This window comes from Ambystoma mexicanum, chromosome 6p, assembly GCF_040938575.1.
Source record: "Ambystoma mexicanum isolate Mex_15411 chromosome 6p, UKY_AmexF1_1, whole genome shotgun sequence".
NCBI classification, from domain to species: domain Eukaryota; kingdom Metazoa; phylum Chordata; class Amphibia; order Caudata; family Ambystomatidae; genus Ambystoma; species Ambystoma mexicanum.
In genome coordinates, this window is record NC_090935.1 from 402,139,303 (window position 1) to 402,162,759 (window position 23,457).

The 23,457-nt window shown below is 43.9% G+C and overlaps 1 protein-coding gene across 1 annotated transcript in view; it reads right to left on the minus strand.

Annotated features, from left to right (window-relative positions):
- The window catches only part of LOC138511482 (complement component C6-like), a 504,666-nt gene that overhangs the window by 401,957 nt on the left and 79,252 nt on the right, over positions 1–23,457 (minus strand). Inside the window, exon 3 of the mRNA XM_069627197.1 lies at positions 8,981–9,137. Coding sequence (XP_069483298.1) covers positions 8,981–9,137 — 157 coding nt within the window. The remainder of the gene's footprint in view (positions 1–8,980; positions 9,138–23,457) is intronic.

Here is a 23,457-nt window from a genome sequence, read left to right on the forward strand (position 1 = left end):
TGAATCATTGAATCACAAACAGGCACCTTTTTCACATGTTTCCTTTCATTGGGAGTCTTTAAGTTTTGAAAGTAAATTTTCAAAATCCACAGGATATTTGTTGCCTTCTGCTGAATTGCATTCTGGTATTTGTGGTCTGTGAGTACTTTACTATGGCTTGTGTACTTTTCAAGTTATCTTTATAAAACAGAGTATTGATGAAAGACAAATGTGGGGGTGAAAGTGGAAAGGAAAAGGGGGCAAGTGAGTCATGAATATTTGCCCAGGTTGTGTCGGGAGAGGTTAGAGTCTTAGGGACTGAAGGGGTTGTTTTCTTTGGTTCTGGCCCTGTGCTGATTTTTATGGCACAAGTTGAGGATACATGTGTGTGGACAGCATCCGTCCAGCTTTTTAAGAGGGTGGACATATCCCATGTTGGGTGTTTTTGAGGTCAGCATTAAAATAATGTTTGCTTGCTCAAGTGTTCGGCTACTAAGATTTCACCCCTGGTTGCCATGTTTCCAATGCAGATGCTTACCCACACGACCACATAAAAGTGTCATTAAAGTAAAGCACACGTCTCCTGTTTGGAGTTTGTATTCCTTGGAAGATTTGATATTAATGTGTTGGCCTCCCTTGGCCCTCTTCCTGCTCCTACCTGCACGGAAAAAAACCTCGGGGTCATCTTCGACTCCACACTCTCCTTCTCTCCTCACATCTCTGACGTCTCTAAGAAGTCACACTACCAGCTACACCTCCTCAGAGGTATCCTTCCTTTTCTCTCCTTCCCCCAGAAGCTCACTGTCTCCAGAGCTCTGGTTCTCTCTAGGCTGGACTACTGTAACAGCCTCTATCTAAATCTTCCTGCCTCTACTCTCCGCCCTTTGCAACTCATCCAGAACAGGACTGCGAGACTTGTCCTTGGCCTCAAGCCCAGGGACCGTATCTCTCCAGGACTGAAATCACTACACTGGCTCCAAGTGGCTCCAAGGATTAAGTTCAAAACCCTCTGCATTGTCCACAAGGCCTTCTGGGGCCTTGGGCCGAAATACCTTTAACTCTCTCTTCCTAAATATCTTCCTTCTCGAGCCCTTCGCTCATCCACCTCCAACTACCTCAGGGTCAGCCGCTTCTCCAAGCAACGAGCTGTTGGTAGACCTCTCGCCGCAGCAGGGGCCTTCCTCTGGAACAGCCTTCCTGCCTCCCTGAAACTTGATGAGAATCATCTCCGGTTCCGGAAGCACCTCAAAACCTTCCTCTTTGCCTCCGCTTTCTCTCCCTCTCTCCCTGCTATAATCACTGAACCTGCACTAAATCTGCAACTTGGCCACTCACCGCTCTCATGTCCTGGCCCAGCCACTCTTCCTTGCACTGCCTACAAGCACTACGGGACTGTCTCTGTATCCCACAGCCCCTTCTCCTGGCACTTACCTTTGCACTTGCCACCAGCTGGCCCTATTATTTATCTCGTATTCTATTAACCATGTACCGCACTTACCTTGCACTTAATGGCCCTATTATTTATCTTGTATTATACTAACCATGTATTGCACTTCCCCTCTCCCCTTCCCCTGCACTTTTTCCCAGTCCCCCTACTCTTGCACTTGCGCGATCTGAATGACACCTGGCCTAGTAGGATCGTTGTCTGTGTCCCTCTTCCCCCCCGCCTCGTCGTGCCTTGAAACACTTGTGTATAGGCGCGTTACAAATGCCATATCATATCATATCATTGGGTTTAAAAGGTGGGCTCCTTTTACACTTTGGCAGCATATTTATTGCAAATTCTCCTCTCTGGAGTACTTTTCCAGGTTGATTACTGTTAGGGAGAATTCTCAATGCTGTGCTAATTCCCTTCAACCTTAGAGACTCCCAGCTCTTTTGCTGGACTTTTAATTTCCATCCTCGAGTGAGTGAGTCCTTTTTCTCACTCTCTAATGTATTTTTGATCTGATTTGAACTCTGTGTTTTCTTTGTTTTTGGAGTCTGACAAACTCCATAGGCATCTACTTTTTGTATGGTGACACACAGCACCCTCAGTGCAGTGTCACAGAGAAATCCTTTAGAGTTCTCTTAAGGTTTAAATACCTTTTCTTGTGAGAACTACTGTTTCCAGGAATAGTAAAGTGAAATTGACTTTACTTACCTTTTCTCTCTGTAGGTCCAGCACACCCCATCCTATGTGGAGTGCAGGGGGGTTACTTAGTAGTTTAATGTATCCTACCACTGTGCTTTTATACTGCAGGCTGAATCCTCAGCTGCAGTATAGCACCCATGGGTGACCATTGTGTCAAAATGGCCCTGACCTCTTTTTCACAATTTCTTGTTAGTGAGGTCATTCTTGGGTTTTACTCTGTACGCCAAACCAGAGTTAAACCATTTTGTTCATTTTGCCTTTCGTGGGCTTCAGTACTGAAACCCAACTCTGGCTCCAGTGTGTCTGGAAGCGAGGGAGGTCCCTGTCCTTAGTCTACTTGGTAACCTGAATGCACCAAGTCATGATTGCATGACCCGGCTGTGTGAGTGACAGCTAGGCTGTGCATGAATGGGAGAAACCTGCATAAAAGGCGAGGTTTCTGTGACTGAAGACAGAGTCGACCACTGGACGAAACATCCGACAAAGCAATCATGAAGAGAAGCTTGCTGCATCCTTCTGGACCGTTGAACTGCCCGGTGAAGCCCTGCTGCTGTGCTGAAACTCCTTTTCCGAATAGACTAGAGAATCTCCAGAGAGGATGACTTCTTCCCTTGGGTTGGTGGGACCAACTAACCCCAAGACAAACTTTGCTGGTGGACCTTCCCCAACTGGCTGTACTTCTTTGCTGCTGCTGGAACCGAGTGCCAGGGGTCGAGAAATCCGTAGTCGAGTGCATCGTCTTTAAGCCGGACCGAAGGTCCAGGAAGATCCTGAGGACCCTTCTGAAGCAGGACAACCCAAGCTCGAGTCACCTCACCAGAGTGCTGGAAGTCCATCCAGTGCCCAAGATCCGCAGTGGTGCTATTTGGCAGTAGCTGAAACCCTGAAGTGAAAAGAGCCTGTAGCTGCCTCCGACCATCGAATTGCTGCTGCAGGAGTCCTCCAGACGTCCTCCCTCTTGTCTCCACGACAGGCCCAGGAACCCAGGATCTGCATCCCTGCAACTAGAACAGAAGCCAGCTGGATCCTCTTCTTCTAACCAAAGGTACTGTGCTGACTAAGGGGTACTTACCTCTTTTGTCTGTAGCTTGCATTATCTCACTTGAAACTTGCAGCAGCTGCTTTTTGAAGAGTTTATCTCAGCTCAAACTCTAGGAAGCTTAACAGCTTGTGGCCTAACAGTGATTTTCTACAAACTCTAACTTTGTGCAAGACATTTGTGCTATCTAAGAAGTGCCTCAGCTCCATAGACATTGTTTAAATTGACCGTGGCTGTCCTGGCTCCCTGCAGACTCTTCTGACCCATTGACTCTGATTCTAACTGTCCCTCATAGATGATACATTGGTTTTTAACTAATATTTCTGGGAAATGTTTTATCTAGACTTCATTGGGGGGATTCTAAAAGTGCTTACATGCTCTGAGAACCTGTTAACCTTTTTTCCTTCCATTAACCTTTCCTCTTTTACCAATCTCAGAAAGTTACAAAGTATATAAGTGACATATAAATGCCAATACTGTCCTAGTGATTGAAGTCACCCCAGGGTAAAGGAAGTGTGTATGAAGCATCTCTGTGTCTACTTTCTTTCCCGTGATTCTAAGAAAGTATTTTTAAGTGTATTTTTATTGTTGCACATTGCCCTTTTTAAAGAATGCTTATTTAAAACTGAGTGTTAAATAAATAAATAATTATTTTACTAGAAAACCATGAGTGTAAGAGATATTTGCATACTTGCATGCATAGATTTCGATGCTACAGCTCTAAAGCTCCCTCTAACAACTTGAGTAGTACAGACCTATACCAATAGGTGGGTTACCTAATACCAAGAGGACAAGACTGGTGTATTCTCCCACAGGGCTACTGCATCAAATCTTGCCTAACAATTACTTATTAGTAATCTCAATTACTCCTATCCCTAAACTTCCTTGTCCCAGTATTTGTGTAGGAGGTACATTGCTTCATACACAAGTACTGGGGCGAGGTAGAGGGACATGGAGGTAATGCCTGGCTTTTTTCTGCAATCTTCATTACTCCTAGACCCACTCTTCTTGGTCCCAGTACTTACCTATGAGGTAGGGTGCCCTGTACGTAAGCACTGGGACAAGGAAGAGGGATGTTAAGGTAATTCTGGACTGATGAGCTGATTTTGGGGATTGGGGCATGTGGTGGGAAGGAGAGGGGGTGTTTGGGCGGTGGGGTGGGGCAGGGATTGTGCAATACTTCGTAATGGTCCTCCATGTCCAGGCTAAGCAGGCATGATATGTGGTATTAGGGGCTGGAGACATTTTGGTGCAGCTAGTCTAGTAATTTCTTAGTTTTGCTTTTTTTTTTTAACTGGCCATCTCTGATAAAGCAGTCCTGCTAAGTGTAATTACCTGGCTAAGACTGTCATTTGAGTGCTGCTGGGTATGTCTTTATGGGGCATGACATGTTTTACTGTGATATGTTTATTACGTGTCTAGACTCGTCTACATTGTGCAGCCAGTTGGACATGTTTTCATTGTGGCATGACATTTTTAATAGCAAAGCATTTTATTAATTAAAGCATTAATGTTCCTGTGCACTGTTGGCGACTTGCATGTATTGGATGTTTGGATTGGTGTTATCCTACAAAACAATTGCATAGGCCCTGGCTTTTTAGACAGTTTTTCTCAGAGAGTGTGCTGTATAATGAGTTAAAGCACATATTCATATCTTTCTCATATTTCTCATAGTGCAGTGTGTGGCATGCCCTTGCAGCAGCATGATTGTGTGCACTGCGCAAGTGTGTAGTCTAGGCCAGCCCAAAGTGTGGTGCAACCCATGATTTGTTGCCAGGGTGGGCCTTCAGCATTGCTCGCACAGGGGCCCTCACAATTGGTTTTCTACGCCACCGGTGTATAGTGGTGCTTTTAAGTGTGTGTGTTCACTCCCACTATGTACTGTGTACAAGGAAAGCAGGCAACAGGTTGGTACCTTGATTTGCCCAGGATAAGACCGTGTCCACAGGAAAAATAGGTGAAAATGTATGTTTGAAACTTTGAGCAGTCTCAAGATTCAGATATGTGAACACACCTTTCGCATGGTGAGGTACCAATACAAACGCATGCACGTGACACCCCTGAAAAGAAAGCCCAACACCATGCACCAAGGCAAGAATCAGATATGTGAACACACCTCTCGCATGGTGTAGTAGCAATGCAAACGCATGCACGTGACACCCCTGAAAAGAAAGCCCAACACCATGCACCAAGGCAAGAATCAGATATGTGAACACACCTTTCGCATGGTGAGGTACCAATACAAACGCATGCACGTGACACCCCTGAAAAGAAAGCCCAACACCATGCACCAAGGCAAGAATCAGATATGTGAACACACCTCTCGCATGGTGTAGTAGCAATGCAAACGCATGCACGTGACACCCCTGAAAAGAAAGCCCAACACCATGCACCAAGGCAAGAATCAGATATGTGAACACACCTTTCGCATGGTGAGGTACCAATACAAACGCATGCACGTGACACCCCTGAAAAGAAAGCCCAACACCATGCACCAAGGCAAGAATCAGATATGTGAACACACCTCTCGCATGGTGTAGTAGCAATGCAAACGCATGCACGTGACACCCCTGAAAAGAAAGCCCAACACCATGCACCAAGGCAAGAATCAGATATGTGAACACACCTCTCGCATGGTGTAGTATTAATGCAAACGCATGCACGTGACGCCCCTGAAAAGAAAGCCCAACACCATGCACCAAGGCAAGAATCAGATATGTGAACACACCTCTCGCATGGTGTAGTAGCAATGCAAACGCATGCACGTGACGCCCCTGAAAACAAAGCCCAACACCATGCACCAAGGCAAGAATCAGATATGTGAACACAACTCTCGCATGGTGTAGTAGCAATGCAAACGCATGCACGTGACGCCCCTGAAAACAAAGCCCAACACCATGCACCCAGGCCCTGAGGGCAGTGAATACATGTGGAATTAATGTCCATTATTATTGGCCTGTTTCGCAAATGCCAAGTCAAAGGTATCTTCCTTTTCTCCCAGACCTTACTGCCAGATTGTTTCATATGATAAAGATGTATGTAAGAAGAGGGGGCACATGAATTGCGAGCACTTACTCAGCAGATTTGCAGTTAATGTGGATGCAGAGGGTGTTTGGAAATAATGTACGGTCACCGGAGTAAGGTAATGAGACATCATTTAACACTGTTATTGAGTGAATAAACCGAGAAACAGAAATGTTTCACCTGATTTTTGATCATCACTGCTCACCTCCAAAAGCTGTGGAAATCGGTTGGGAGCCATGGGGGAACGTTGAGTATCTGGAATGTCATCGTTATACCTCTTGGGGTCCTGCTGTTTAGCACAATGTTTCTCCTACCGTCGCCCTATTTTTCCTCTCCACCGCCTACCGGTGGCCAGACAGGCCATAGAGGTACATAATGACTACACAGGCTGGGTAGGGGCGTGCCGTGGGCAAGTGGACAAGGAGAGACCTGTAATGAAAGAGCAATGAGCATTTCCTGGCTATAGTCCCAGGCATGAGGGGGTAATGGGGAGAGGCTATTCTCCGCACTGGGGGCCCGATTCTCAACATGGCACTAAATAGCACGATTAACTGCGCCATTTCGTGACGCCCAGGCACCACTGCTATTCTGAAGTGGGCCTGAACGTCATCGGAAAGCACCCGTGTGTTGTATATGGACACTTTCATGTACACCAAAGCAATCAGCTTCAACGTTGCAGCAGCGTTGAAACTGCTTGCTTTGGTGTACAAGACAGTGTCCATATACAACACGGGTGTATATGGACACTTCCATTTACAAGGCTTCTTGTGGCACTCCTCCGTACGGCACCAATTGTGTACCTTAGTTCAGCGCCAATTTCAAGCGCTTACGAAATTGGAGGAGTGCCACAAGAATAACCATGCAAATGCATAATTAACGAGAGTGCCGGTTGCTAGGTCGGTTTTCAGCCCTTCCTAGGAACCGGCACCCATATTCCTAAAGTGCCGCAATCATTCCGACTTTGGAATATTGCGCCACCTTTAGAATAGGGTGTAATTACTGAAAATGTCTTTAGCCCTTTTAACGACATTTTCGGCAATTACCACCCAGTTGAGAATCGGGCCCTAGGTGCAAATGGGTGTTTGGAAAGGGGAGGGGCCATGTGAACCCATGACTAAACGTAGTTGTATACTAATTAATGGTGCCGTTTGCTGCCGATTCAGAAACGTGCTAAATTGAGATTTCTGCAAGACGAAGTCATGGTATGTTTACTACAATGTGGGTCTTTACACTTGCTCTTCACAGATGGGTACATTGGTTTTAATCATGCATGGCGGTACAAGCACGTTTGCATAGCAGAGTGCATAACCATGGTGATAGTTGGTACACAAACAGGAAGTGCTAATTACGCTCCAGTCAGAAAGTGACATGTCAGTCCCAACTATGGCCCCCAAGGTGGACTGAACCGGGTATGACAATCAAGTTCGAAATAATTAGTATGTGTCTCGAGGTTCATAACCATTATTACTAAAATGGGCAGAGAAAGTGTAAAGCAGGCGTCCATTCTATTCATGAAGGGGGGAAATACACACAAAACCAATGGCGACAGGGGGAATTTTATGGAAGAGGTGTGTAAATATTTCCAAAGAATATGTACGAGTGACTGAGTATAGCAAGGGGGGCACAAACCAGTCTAGGGGTCACAGGGTGCTTGTCCAGCGGAGAAAAGTTGTAAAATAATGGATTGCAATGGTGCAATTTTACAGTACATTTCTTGCTAAAATTGGGTAAAATGCCATACAATTGACATCAGTCTGTAGGGTAACGTTAAAAAAATCCAATAGGTGCCAGGTCACAACCTTACACAGGTGCATTTTACAGCACATTTTCACTTAAGATCTCCTGCACTGCCCAAAAAAACCCCCACACATGTGTAATGCCTGATAGCACAATCTATGTCATCATTACAACAGTACAACACTTTGATGATGCTTGTTTTCACCACTGCAACTCAAATCACATTCATGCTTCTCATTATGTCCCCCTCACCATATGTCATCATTGCATGTTAGGGCCGCTCTAAAAAATGAATGCCCACAGCTTCCAATTGGGCAGCAAAAAGAAGAGGGTGCATGGCCCCTCGTGGTGCAGTGGCCCAGCCAGTATGTCCAGTGACACTTTTTTTAGTATCTACATACAGCCCAAAAAAAGAATCTTGGTACAAATCGCCTTGCTCATGAACATCACCACCCCAGTAGCTCCCGCCGTTTGGTTGTCAACTACAAGTAGCTCTTGACAAGGCAATGGTTGGACACCCCTGCTCTAGAGTGTAAATGGCTATTGCTTGCTTTTACAGCTTACCTTTCCACTCTGCCACTTAGAAAACGAGACCCCCTGTGCCTTGTGGCTTGCCACAGTTACAATGTTTGGCTTCTTTATTCATTGGTTATTGGGAACTTTGACCAAAAAGTTACAACCTTTAATAGTTCATTGTCAGTTCCCTTTCTCAAAGGCCCCATTTCATTATCTGACTGGTGGAGGGTTAGAGGTAAGGGATAAGGATTCTGTGACACATCACTGCCCACACAACCCAACTCCATGCCTGGGAGCAGGCAACTGAATGGTACAGTCGTGTTGAGGGTCCAGTCTCCTGAAGATTCTGGTAGAGGCTGCTGTGTGGTAATAAAGGCAGATTGCCATATCTTCCTATGTATATGAATCATTCAAACATTAAACATTAAAAGGTGACCCTAGGGACTTTGGGTCAAGAGGGGGGTTGTTGAAATGTATGAAAAGAACATACATATGATGAGCCTTTCAACGTTTTGCAGTATACGAGGAGAAGTGTAACATGTTTATCTTACTTGATTTTTAACACAAGGGTCACACTCTGACCAGGGTCCAAAGTCTCCAATCTGGCAGTGGATGGGGCAAGCTTGTTGATTGCATGCCTGCGTTTGATGCTTTGTGCACAGCTGATCACAACCATGGTTTAGATAATATTCATTATATACTATTTGCCTGAAATAGAACATATTTGATATAGGTCAGGATAGTACCACAAACAGCAAACATGAAACAAATGCAAAACTTCACAAGAAGCAATTTTGTATACAAATTATAAAAATACAAAGTACCAAGTTAACAAGTACAATAAAAATAAATCATGAGAACAAACAATTTCATGGATTAAAGCCCAAATCATGGCGCGCTAGATTAAGAAATAAATCAATTGTTTCCTTTCATGGAGTGCAGGAATAATATTACATCAACAATAAAATAGTTTGCTTGAGTTCTCTTGCTCTGTCTCCTTTTATGTTATACCTCTTTATTGGCCACGAGGTATGGATATGTGTTTTCTTTCATTTCAATGCATGCTCTCATGTTCCTTTCCCTCTTTGCTTCCTCTGCTGTAGTTCTGGATGGTTTTAATCTTTGTGTTGACTGACCATTACTTCATACTGTACATTCCCTTCTTAATAACTTTGCTCTTCCTAATCATCTTTCAACATGCAGGAGGTCAGCCAAATTATCGATCCTATCTTTAGCAGTCCTCGCCTATTTAAGGTTTCTCCTACTCTAACTCTTGTCTGTCCACCTAGCTATTACTGCATCTTCCTCCCATTCTCTTGTTCTCACTCCTCTACTGCTTCTATCTTTGCTTAGTCAAAACCTTCAAAAAAAGTGCTTCTGGTGGATTGCCATGATATATTAGCTGTTTAGACACGGAAGTGTCGGAAGCGGCCTCAGAGAGACGAGGGGAGAGGAAGAGGCGCGGCTTGACACGACTCGACAGCAGTGCGAGAGCTGCGAGAGCAGTGCGTGCGGGTCCTTTACTCTAGCACGCTAGGCAAGCAGGCAAGCCGAGTCGAGTGAGCGGCAGAGTGGCCCGCGAATGCTGTGGGCTGCCCCTGGTGCTTTCTGGATTCTTCCCTACAGTACCTGGGTGGAGGGCCCGAGGAAAGCCGAAGTTGAAGGAAGCTACATTCTCCGCACTGCACACTGCACCTGTGGGGTGTGGTGTGGCTGCCTCCTAGGACGGCTGTATATTGGAGGGGCTGTGTAGGGCAGCACCCAGCACCTAGCGTAGCGGCACGCTAGTGGGCAAGTTAGTAGAGGGGCCTCGGGGTTTGGTGGTTGCCGTGGTTTGGCCGTGGTTTTGCCGGTTTTGCCGTGGTGTACTCTGCCCAGGTGGCCCTTTGCCTCGCAGTCTGTGTGCCTCAAACGTCTGTGTGCCTCAAACGGAGCAGTCTAAGTGTTAGGCGGCCCCCACGAATTCTCCAACTGTATTAAGGCAGCAGCAACGTGGAGATGCAGCGGGGGAAGAGAGCTGCGCACTCTATCTATAACTTGAGGAACAACAAGTCGCAAGCTCTGAAAGAGTCAAAGGAGCCCAAAGGAAAAGGGGCCAAACGCAGGAAGAACTCTAAATACGGACTCCCTGTAGCACAAGGCGCCATCAAGGAGTTTTTTCCGGTGAATCCACCTCCCGAGATCAATTCCACTATAATTGACGAAGGGTCAGCGCAAGTGCCCAGGGATAGCCATTCTATTAATTCTTCCAACTTTGATGACATCGATAACAACTCCCTCTTGGACCTGTGCCTGACAATACAGAGAGGAATGCAGCCTCACATCCCACAGTCGATATCAAGTGGCCCACCGACCCAGAAAGATAACAGCATGAATGCTGGGGCGGGGGAGTATATTGCGGCGGGATACTGCGAACGTCTCTCCACATCGCCGAACCTTGCAATGGCTTCGATGGAGGATGAGCCGGACCATGAGACAGTGGGGGGCATGGGATCTGTATCCAGCTCCACTCAGCTAGCCGAGCTACAAACGTCTGTCGGTGCCCTCCAATTTGCTTTAAAAATATTGCTACAGATGACGGGTCGTATCCTGGCAAATTCCAATTCCATCTCACTAGCATTGGAACTGAAGAATATATCGAAAGAGGATGCGGAAGACAACTTATCAGATGCCCTGCTAATTGCCAAAGAGATGGAGGGTAAGGCAGCCGAGAGGGAGGAGAGTGTGGCCCAGGAGGCACTGGAGAATAACATCTCGATTGAAGAGGTGCCTATCGAGGAAGCCGATCTTGACCTGAATCACAGCCCTCGGGGCCCCCTCTCACGGAAACAGCGGAGACAGGCAAAAAAGGCTCTTAAAAATAAGCCTGATAAAACGGGCCCCCTGCCTTCCACTGTGGGAAGTGGTCCCACAATTGAAACACGTTCAAAAAAAGCCCGGAAAAGGATGATGAGAGCGGCAGCTTGGGTGGCAGGGAAAAAAGGTCCTCTCGTAGACTGGCTGAAGCCCGAAGAGAAGCAAAACGAGGTGGACCCTGACTTAACTATTGGGGAGGACTCTGAACCTGAGTGTGAATCAAGCATGTTAACTCAGCCAGAGCCCTCATATGAGGGACGGACATTGAGGGAACCTACATCGCCAGAGAAAACGAAGGATGCGCAGGTAAACCATACAAACCGCATCTGCTTCATTAAGAATCTATACCCTAGGGACAACCACTCCTGGCTGGCACATTCAGAGTTATTGACTAGGCTCTATCATATCCCTCAACTTCGAGTTCTAAAATCAGAGGATTTCCTGTTTATTGAGCCATTATCGGGCCCGAATCCTAATGTTTCTGCACTACACTGCGTGTTTCTGAACACGGCAAAATTGCTCAGAGATCATAAAGAAGAGTTGAGAGCAGTGGATATCGCTATTGACGTGGATCTGAATGAAAAAGATCTTTCAGCAATCCCTGAAGTCCCTGATATAACACCGAATTTGGCAAATGACTCCAAGTCGGTGTTAGGAGAGAACCCTTTACTGGTTGAAGTACAACAGGTAATTAAATCCTTACTGGAATCACTTCCCCAGCTGATACAGAAGCATTGAAGTCTATCATTATTATCCTGGAATTGTAGAGGCTTCTCCCATTTATTGAGGGCGGAGGGCTCTGCAGATCTCTTATTCCATCATAGCTGTATTTGTCTGGAAGAAACTTGGGCACTGGACCCTCTTACTCTGGATGGCTATGTAATACACCAGTCACCTGCACGACGGGGAAACAAGGGACGCCCCTTTGGCGGCCTACTCACGGGAATTGTTAACTCCATGATGTCGCGTAAAATTCATAGCGGAGCTGAGGACCAACTATTGGCTGTAGAAGTTGCTTATCCTCATGTTAAGGGAAGTGTTAAGTTTCTTCTTATCAATCTTTACAATCCCCCTGGAGCGGTTGCAAGAGACTCTCTTCAAGAGGCTTTACAGGATTTACTGTCTTCCTGGACATTGGGATCTAGTAATGCCGCAGTTATGGTAGTTGGGGACTTTAATTGTCATATGGTCGATGAAACTCCCACTTCTTCCAATCCTGGCCTTAGCGCCAGATGTATGATGACTCATAGAAAGAGGGAGAAAGAAGGTCTGGGGTGGTTGCAACTGTTTGAATCTTGGGACTTGGCTATGATAAATGGCCGCACCCCGGGTGATAGGCCGGGGAAGCACACTTGGTCCAATGGATCATCTCGGAGCACATTAGATTATATATTCATGTGCCCCTCGATGCAGACTAGAGTGGCTGACATGTGGGTAAAGCCCAACAGCTGGAGTGACCATGCGGCATTAATATGCACTTTCCTGACCCCGTTGCCTGACACTCTCAAGCTAAACATCGGAAGTATATCAACCAATTGTGCAGGAACCAGAATAGTTTGGTCGGAGAAGAATGTCAGAGCGGCCTCTGAAGCACTTAAGCTGAATATAGAAGAGGGCGGGAGTGATTTCCTGGCTATGTCTGTAAATGAAATAGAAGAGTGGATATCAGGATTCTCAGGCCATCATGCAGCTAACAAAAAGGGGTATGTCACGAAAGAGGGAAATGTCCCCCTCCCCTACAGTGGGAAAATCAGGGATGCCAAGAGAGGACTTAGAAGAATGACACGCTCCCTAAAAAGCCAGAATCTCTCTAGAGCTCTATATCGTGCGAAATTAAGAACGATCAAAAATCGATATAGATCAGAGGTGAAGAGTATCAAGACAGCAGAGAAGAACAAATGCTATCAGCGACTTGTTAAAACCATCTGTTCCAGAAACTCTCGAAGCATTTGGGCACTCTTAAATGAGAACAGAACCAAGGTCAACGGTTCTGTTGCCAATCCAATCAATGAGAAAATATTTGAACAATTCCTCCTAAATCGTAATGAGGAAGAGGATGGGGCTGCGAGTTGCCCTATGGGAAAGCCTCCTATCATTCAACCCTTTGATGTTTCACCTGGGGCAATACTCAATAAAATTGTGATTCTCAAGCCATCTAGAGCCCCTGGTCCAAATGGGCTAGCGAATGTGGTGTTAAAAAGAAACCCGTCCTTTTGGGCAGAATTACTCTCTGTACTTTTCAACAAGGTCTTTGCACTGGGGGATATTCCTCGATCCTGGCAAACTGCCATCCTGATCCCGGTGTTTAAAAAGGGCAACCGCACAGATCCTAATAATTACAGACTCTTATCCATGCTGGATGTCACTGGGAAACTCTTTGCCTCTCTTTTGCTTAGTGAAATGCAAAAATGGGTTGAGGATATGCGAATATTGAGTAGATTCCAATGCGGTTTTAGGCGGGAGTTTTCAACATCACATAACCTTTTTGTAATGGATGTACTGCGTACAAGGGCACTTAGTAGGGGCCAGCCCCCTATGTACGCACTTTTCATTGACTTTAAGGCCGCATTTGACTCGATCCCAAGAGCTAGGCTTTGGAATAAGCTTGAAGCACTGGGCTGCCCCACAGGTTTGCTGTATTATCTCAGATTGCTCCACCGAGATACCTCGGTGCGCCTACGACTTAACCAGGAGGGCTATTCGACCCAAAATGTGATGCAAAATAGAGGGGTTAAGCAGGGCTGCGTTACAGCGCCTCTTATTTACAACCTGTATGTACATGACATCCCGGCGACACTTGCGGAGGTCAATAATTGTCCACCAAAAATAGGTGATGTGTTATGTGGGGTCTTGGCGTACGCAGATGATTTGGTAGTCCTCGATAACACCATTGGTGGTCTGAGGCGCTCTGCCCATGTTCTTTGGGAATACGCTAAGATCAATGGCCTGACCATCAATTTGGAGAAGACTAATGTGCTGAGATTCACTAGGAAAAGAGTAACCCGTGTGAATCTGACAGTACATAAACACACAATTCTGTACGCCCCGTCTTATCGCTACCTAGGAGTGGAAATAGAGCCCCTAGGTGACTATGCTCTATGTAAACAGGAACGCATCACCAGGGCCCATCAAGTGATCTCACTCATTGCATCTTTTACTAGCAAACAAGGGGGCTTTACTTTGTGGGGAACACGCCACCTCTATATGCAAGTTTTCGCACCTATGGTCATTTATGGCCTGGAATCGCTGCTGACGGTGAATTTGGCGTGGCTCCAAGTGTTAGAGGGAAAGTTCTGGCGACGTATGTTGGGGCTTCCCCCGGGGGTGCCGATGGCCCTGATCAGATTAGAACTGGGCCTGCCTTCACTTAAGGCTATGGTATTGAAAAGAAGAACTGGGTTCTATCTTAAGATGATAAGTGGATCTTTCAATCCCCTGCTAATAGTCTTACATCAGGAACTAAGTAAAAAACTTACCACCTCATCTTTATATAAAGATATGGGAAAATTCCTTGAAGAAATTGGTTGGACTCATAAAGGGACAAGTGTGACTAAAGAAATGTTAAATGCACTGGGGAAAAAGGTGGACCTTTGGGATTGGCTGGAGAACTTCGCTCATCTGGACACCCTCAAATCATACCGTTTTGTGAACTATAGAGTATATAAGTTCATGAAACCGCAGGACTACCTTTTCCTCTGTCCCACTAGAAGACTCCGCCGTTTTATTATTCTATTCCAATTAGAACAATTACCTAACTTATCTACCATAGGAGCAAGGGAAAATATTCCTACAGCAGAGCGAACCTGCCGAGTGTGTAAATCTCCCTTGTGTCCAGAGACAGCTAGACATGTATTAACTCAATGCACGGCACTTAAGAAGACTATTGTCCATTTCCTGGGTGAATTTGTGCATGACCCGCTTACTATACCTAAATCTTCATTCTGGCAGTATTGTATTAACACAACCAACATGCACTTATACATAGCACTTTATAATGTCTGGCAACAGATAGAACTCGGTTTGGGAACCTAAGCATACCCAATCATTAATTCTTATGTAGGTGCTTAGGATTACTTGCAAGCCCGTTAAAGTACTTGTAAATAATTCCATGAAGTGATTTGTAGTGATTTTTGATTGATGATTTTATGTTTATGATCTTATAGGTATGATTTTATATGAATGTTTATTAATACATGAGTAAAGTTTGAATTTATTTTCATACTACATCACATTAAAGAATTTGAATTTTTTTTGAATTTTGAATTAGCTGTTTATTTTACTCTATGTTGACAGCTGTTTATTTTACGTGATGTTGACAGCACGCTGACTTCTTTTAGCACTGCTATTACAGTGGCTCTCAATGTTTATATTACTATAATGATCTTCCACGATTGATTCCATTTCACTAATCCCAAATGGTTAACATATTCTTCTCCTAAACCCCAGAAAGAGCTATTTGAGATGTTTAATGAGATCTCCCATAATGCTGTTACTGTCAGGATTCAGCCTCCCTCCTGGTCCTTGTGGCATAAGTGGAAGCATCTCTGCAATCATTGCAGAGTACTTCCTCCAAAATGGCGGCCGGCACGACTCGTGATTCTTTATTCTGTTCAGAGTTCTAACTGTGCTCCAAGGAAACACTGAACGGTCACTGCACAACTCATGGAGCATGCAGAGCAGCAGAAAAGGTATTCTGATCAGTAAGCTGGCGCGTTGCTACATCTGACAGAATGCTAGTTTCTTTCTTACTTCTGGCTTCTTTCCTCATTCTTCTCTGATCCTTTGTGTCTAATGTCACTCTGCTGACGGATGTGTACGCCGGCAGTCCCTATGCCATATCCCGATTTCTCTGGCTCTCAGCATTGGATTCTCGTCTTCACTACGAAGACTACTGCTGCCTGCCATTCCTGTGACTCTGCAAGGGTTTTCTCTCCTAACAGAGGTTTACCCTGGTGCCACACGTCTCCTTGTTTTGGTATACAGGGTCCTGATGGTATTAGGGATTTCCTCATTACCCCTATCTCCAGCATTCTCAACCCCAAGACAGCAGGTCAGTGAGTGCTGCATGATAGATACGCTATCCATTGAATTTGAAAAAAGAAACATTTAGCTTTTTTCAATGATAAAATTGAGATGCTTGCATTAATGTTCCTAAAGCTGCCTTATCTTTAGGCTCACCTACCTTGTCTCCAGATTATTGCATTTACCCACTAAATTCCTTTGATTCTTTCACTTCTCCCAACTCGGAAGATCAATCATCTCGACTCTCTAAACTTAAGCCTGGCTCTACTTTGGCTGTTTGTCCGCCAGGGCAATACAGCATTGATCTTCTGTTGTCTGTAAGAACGTATTTCCTACTTTGAACACTGCTATTTGCTTGGATACATCCCCTCAGTCACTTAAGTCTGCTGTTATTACTCCACTCTGTTACAAATCCTCTTTAGATGCTCTCACTCCTTTTAATGTACATCCCATCTCTCTCATTCCAGTGTCATGTTGAGTGAGCCAACCTGCTCCATCACCTCCAAGTTAGATTCTATCCTGGCTCTGTCATGGTGTCTACTATCCTTGCTGTTCTTGATAACCTAAGTCTGGTGACTAATGTCAGTGGTGTTGATGGCCTTGATCTATCTTTATCTTGATCTATCAGTTGCATTCAACACCAACAACAATGGTATTCCTTTTCAGTGCCTCTTTTCTTGATTTTCCTTCTTGCTTTCCAATCTCTATAGATCTTTTCATTTTTCTCCTTATACTTGGAAACCCTGTCCCCTCACTTGTGGTGTTCCCCTGGGATTGTAATACTGATATTTTTTCTTCAACATCTATTGTTCAGCATCTTGTTACACTTTTTACATAATTTGGCTTTTAAACCTCTAAAGATGACATCCAGTGCATCTCCATCCTGGACTGGGAGTAGAGGTCTACAGCTAAACCTTTTAACTATTGACTATCTGCCATCTTTCACTGGATGAACACTAACTGTACCCATCTGAGCATAGATAGATCTGAGATGTGGAGGTCCTTGTCCTGGGGTGCTTTACTTGTTTCTGGCTTTGTGTTCTGGCTTTCTATCCTTATTCTCTCTCTGTTATCAAGAGCTTAGGCTGGATGATTTCAGGCCTTACTTTTTCTTAATCCATGAGTTAGCTAGATCATGGTACAAAGCAGGCCATAACAATGAAACAAATAAATTCAGCCTTGCTTTGTTTTGCAAGATCAATAGTTAGTCATCCAACCAAGACTATGCTCCTGACATATCGGCCATAATGTTAGAAGCTGTTGCATATGGGCAGGTGCATGGGACATGACAAAATGTACCTATTGGCTAGGGGAGAACATTGTTTTTTGAGAAAACTATTGCGACTCCCACAGGTAACTCCAGTTTTTGCATTGCTCCTTGAGTTAGGGGTAGGGTTTTGGAATGATTATCTAGGCTGAAAACCATTGTTGTTTTGGTGCACCATTTGGACCACTCCTGCTGCATCGCTTATGAGGATGAGGATGCTCTTGGTTGACTTGCTGAAAAGTGATATTGCTAATGGATTGGGGGGTAAATCTTTTTGAAGGTTCATGTAGATCAATTGGGCTTCAGATCTTGATTTGTAAACCCATTGATACTAGGCTCTAAGTCTAAAGGCCTCATCAAAATTCGCTATACACTATATTGTGACTCACAAAGAGAATTATAGTTTCTGATAAAGACTTGGACCAGATTTTCTTGAAGGGTGCAAGTTTCTTTTGGTCCTAAGCCCTACTTACTATGGACCAATAATCTTATCTGACTCTTATACAATTTTAGGAACAGCATGTTACCCCTTATTCCCATAATATTTAAGGGTTCTATGAAGATTTGCCGCATTTTATTTGCCAAATGGCAACTTCGCCGAATTGCTTTCACTGATGTTGCCATTTGCTTACCACATAGACCCCCCGTATCCTTCCTTCCACCACCCACCTCACCTCAATATATACCTTACCCAAACTTACCATTCATCAGTTTGTGGTCAGTAAAAACAGCAATAAAATGCGGCAAAAACCTATTGACAAAGTTCCCATTGTAAGTGAGGACCTATTGCATTTCATGTTTTTAGCCAGTTTATTCTCTGTTGAGAAATAAAACACTTGCCTCTGTTCACAGATCATGTTATTTTAATCCCTGCAACTGATGAATCTGATGGTGTCATCACTTCTTTCCTGGTGGTAACCTCCCCCTGTGTGGCCAGAGGACGGCAGCCAATACCTGGTCCTGACCCTGGGGGCAGCTGTATGAGGGAGGATCACATGGGGGAGACAACCTCTGGGGAAGTGTCATGGCATCATCGGATGATATATGGTATCCCCCTTTTTCTTCTCAGGATTTCCCATCCATGCCTTAATGGCTTATTGTTACACCACCCCTCATACACCTAGGAAGAGTGTTGAAAACCTTTTCACCAGATCTGTATGAAAACCATCAAAAACCAACGTGACCTTGAAAACCACTAAGAACGTTTGGCCAAATATCATATGCAAACTGGCAAAAATGGACTTCCATTCCCATAAGCACGGGAATACTGGGATGAGGAAGCGGGATTGAGTAATACAGATCACCCAAGGCCAAGAGCACAAGCCGTGATCTGGTTGTTATGAGCACTTACCTACAGTGGGGAATTTAAAACAGTTGATGAGGCTCACTAAGCAGAGCTGCTGGTGGGAGAAGACTGCAACTCTTGGAGTCGACCGAGAGACTGAGGGGCTAAAAGGTGTTACATGGAGAGGACAGGGTCAGCAAGAAGGAGACAGGAAAATTGCTGTGAGCAAGAATACGTTGCAGGGACACCAGAAGCCGAGAGAAGACTTCTAGAAGTTTGCAGGTATTAGGAGGCAGACGCTACCTTACAGAAGTAGGAGAAGATACCATACAGGGCAGAGAAGCCGAGAAACAGAAGCAGCGAGCAGGACGCCAAACGTTTGTTATCAGCACGCTATGGAGCAAGGAACTCTGTCCTTTTGGAACTTTTTGTGATGAAGTTATGCATTTTCTGTTTGAACATATATACATCACAGACAAAGACATGTTCCTTTTTCACTTTAGAATGGTTTTGTTATTATGTGAAGGTCAGAATAGAACTTTGGACACAGGACGCTTTGTTTTGGATATACTGACCACTGACAGATCCTTAGGTTTGGTTTTAGGTAGGGAAACTCCCGTACAGCAGGGACAGAGATCATTTACCAACACCCTTTTATTTTAATAAAAGTCTTTGACCAAAACTATGAACCCCTTGTGCCTGAGTTTCATACCTGGTTCCTCACAAAAGCTAACACTAATGTACCTTAAGTTGCTTAGTGATCGGTTAAGTTTATCATGTTGTTGAGAGATATCTTTTGTGTGCTTTCAAAATCAGAGGCAAATTAATAGCTGTGAGGGCAACGTTTAGTGTGTGTGATAGCTATTTTTAGATTGGAATCCATAAGTCATCATCTGTGCAGTATGGGTGACATTTGATAATGAGCTTTTGTCATATTCAATTTTTTAAGATTATTTCATTTTTATTTTTGTCATGATTGTAGATTAGATTATATGTTCTGCTTTTGTAGGGTCATGCACTGTGTACTGTTATGAGACTATTGTTCTTATAGAAATGAAGACCTTGAATTGACTTGAATGGATTTACTTTCTGCTACTGTTCACTACCTTTAGCTCTGATTTTTTACCAGGAACAGTGCCAAGAAAACACCTGGTGATGAATGCGCAACCTAGATATTTAATTAAGATGACATGGCAGCTTTAAATCCTCATTGTGTCAAGAAAGATCAATGGATGGGTATCTCTGCAGAGAGAGATGCTTTAGAAACATTTAGGTCCAAGTAATCTATTCATAGATAGTCCACATAATGCTCATGACAATATAGTGAAGTTGCATTTTGCACAGTGTGTAGCTTCTGGAGATGGTTCATGGTTAATGATCAAATATCCTGGGGCTAGATCATCAGATAACATAGGTATATTTGTGAGATGTAGAAACTCTTCTAAACAAACATACAAACCAGATGCAATTTCAGTTTACCTAAAAGAAGCTTTACCCCATTGGGCGTGATGCATTCTTAGAGATCATTTTCCTCCTCTATAATTGATGAAAATGTGTAGAGAAATAGAGAATTCAGCAATCAAGAGCATTGTGCATTTCATCTAGGTTGGTGCTGGGAAGACACTGGAAGTAACATGGCCTTAACTAAACAGTAAAACAGAAATAGGCAGGATAGTAATCAGACAGTGTTTAGGATTCGTGAATAGGGTATTGTTACACACCATACATGAGCTGTTGAGTTCATCTTGAGATCTTGTGAATCTTTTGGTCTAATGGCTAAAGTGTTGACCCTGAGTCTGGGTTGTACCCCTGACTTCTTCAACTGAGCGCTATGTGTGTTCCTGAGAAAATCATTTCCTCTTGTTGTTACTTAGTTGCCTTATCTGCCAAATGCATTTGTGATTAAAAGAGGATGACTACTGGTATTACCCTGGAAAATTCGGTCTCAGCTGAATTACACCATATGACACTGTGGGATTCCGTGCTCTTTAATTTCCACATGGCAGACTTTCTATTGGCCCTTGTGAGGGTTATTATATTTTCTGGGGTATTTCTTGTCCACACATTTTCAAATGCTGATGAGACAGTCTTGCTGCAAACAACACCAACTAGTCTAAACCATGGCCTTGTGGCCCTTAAGGAGTACTGGGCCTTAAATGATGATAACCTTGAATAAAAAAAGCAAAGGTTAAGGTGGTCAGGGATGGATATAGAAACTACCTGTGGATAATAACATCTCTCCATCTTCAATTGGTAGAGGAGCATTTATGCTTGGGCTATCATCTAGATGCCAAATCCTTGTTGCCATTTTGTAGCATGTAAAACATTACACAGTTGATACACTATCTACTGCCATGTGCAAAAGTAACTTCAATCATGGGTAACAGGGCTAAGCCCCACTGTCCAAAGTGTATAACGGCGAGGTGATCTTATTGCTTCATTATTGAGTAAGATCCGGCACCCCTCGAACAGAATGGATGCGAAAAGAGTGGAGTCAAGATTCTGGAAGTGTTTCTTGGGTCTTAAGAAGGGAATATGCATTCAATTGATATGCTTTGTATATGGGGTTGTGACCAGTGGGCACTTACGTTCAAAGGATAACCTTCATTTTATCTAGGATATCTTCCATTTAAGTCCTATGCTGTTTTGGTATACCAAATTGCAGATTCCCCAGGTATCATTTTTATAGAAAATAATGAGGGATTTAGGATTCTGAGCGGGGGCTGCTAAAGGTGAATGGCTACCTCATCTATGAAGTGAATTAAATTATTTTGCTCTTCTTAGAGTTTGTATACTAGTGAGAAGGTTTGGAAATTATCTACCACCACTATTTGAATGAGGATCAACAGAGAACATCAGAAACAATCAAGAAGCCTGGTGAAGACCTGCCCACCATGCTTTCAAGATGCTGGCCCTGCTCAATATTTACAACCCTAGGATCTGTAACCCTAACATCGTCCTTTCATGGCTTCTATGATATCTATCTAATGTTTTCCTGGAAACACCAATACCTTTTCTATTATTTTACACATATTAACCCAATACCAGGATAAGATTTAACATTCCAAGGTGTCTGTCAAGCAACTAGCCCTCGGTGGCATTGGTTGCAACGTCCTTCATTCATTTTTATTGAAGTCACACTGAAGGAAAACCATGGGGGCCCAAGGAACGTTACCACAGATCAGTCCAACAGAATGTGGCGTGCAACTCTACTTGCTTTCCAGAAAATTGGGTGTCCAGATCTCTTCACCCACTGTGACTCACTGGATTTCAGAGCATTCTGGCTAATCTTTGCCCCTGTCTGTCCATGCAGAGCACCGAGGGCAAAACAATGAGAATATTCAAATTCTGTTTCAGTGTCCGGAGTAGAATCCACCCTCCCCTTAATGATGAGGACAGGATGTGTTTAAGCGATGCACGTGAATTGATGTATTTATTATATGTTACTGTTTCAATTTATGTATTGAATTTTGTATATCTTCAAGTCAGGCACGTTTGCAATTGAATTGCAATGTTTGATTGAAAGTGGCATGCGTTTGTCTTTGTAAATTAGTTCACCTAAATGTTACGGCTATAGGTGAACTATGCCCATTCATATAAACACTTGTTAGAAGCATAGTTTTATTTTGCCTAACCACCATGAATGTGATCGAAAAAATCAGTTACATTGTAAGCTAACATGAGAATTAATCCAAAATCCGAGGTACAACTGATCTTTTTTTGTTTTTGTTTTGGTTGCTATAGGACAAAATAAAAAAAATAAAACAGCAAATAATGTGAAATGTACCTACTTGCACAATGCAAATTGGTAAATAGACCTTTTTAAATGAAAATGTAACGGGTTACGAATATATTTAGAAGTGTAAATGTGGCACATATTACATTATTGTAATTATGCATATATTCTTATCTTAAATCCCACATTGTTTTAAGCATGTGTTGAAAGCACAATGTATGTTCCTTTTGAAAATTATGTAAATAAGACCAGGCGACCATTCACAAAAGTGCCATGCACATTTTTGTGGGTCACCGATACAAACGTTTGGTGACCAACAAATATAGGCAGATGACTCTCGAAGTGGGACTCATGCAGCTCATCTGCATACCCAAAATCACCCTCAAACCTCCTACTCACTGTTCCCTATACTCCCCCCAACACCCTCGAAGGCTGGTTTAAACATTGCTCTATTTCCAGCGCAAGGCCACTAGCAATCGAAAGAATGCCTGCACGCCCCCAATGCCCTCCATGGTCCTGCCTGTCACCAGTAGGGCATGTTATAGGGCCCTGTGAGAGATGTCAGCAGCCGGCCCATGTCTGAGGGGCATAGTTTGTTATCCTGGGCAACCCCACACTTTTCCAATTAGCTGCAGGGCATTTAACCACTGAAAATGTGGTTATTTGGTTTATCCCTGAATTAGTAAACCTAACAATGGGAAGTAGGCTAACGTAAAGCATTTCAGGTCTTGAGAAAACCAGCTCAAACTAACTCAAAATTACAATTTCCACCAATGCTGAAAGAACTAGCTCATCTGGGTAATAGTTTGACAAGAGACTATACTTTGCATATATACTTATTACTGCAACTCTTCCAACCAGT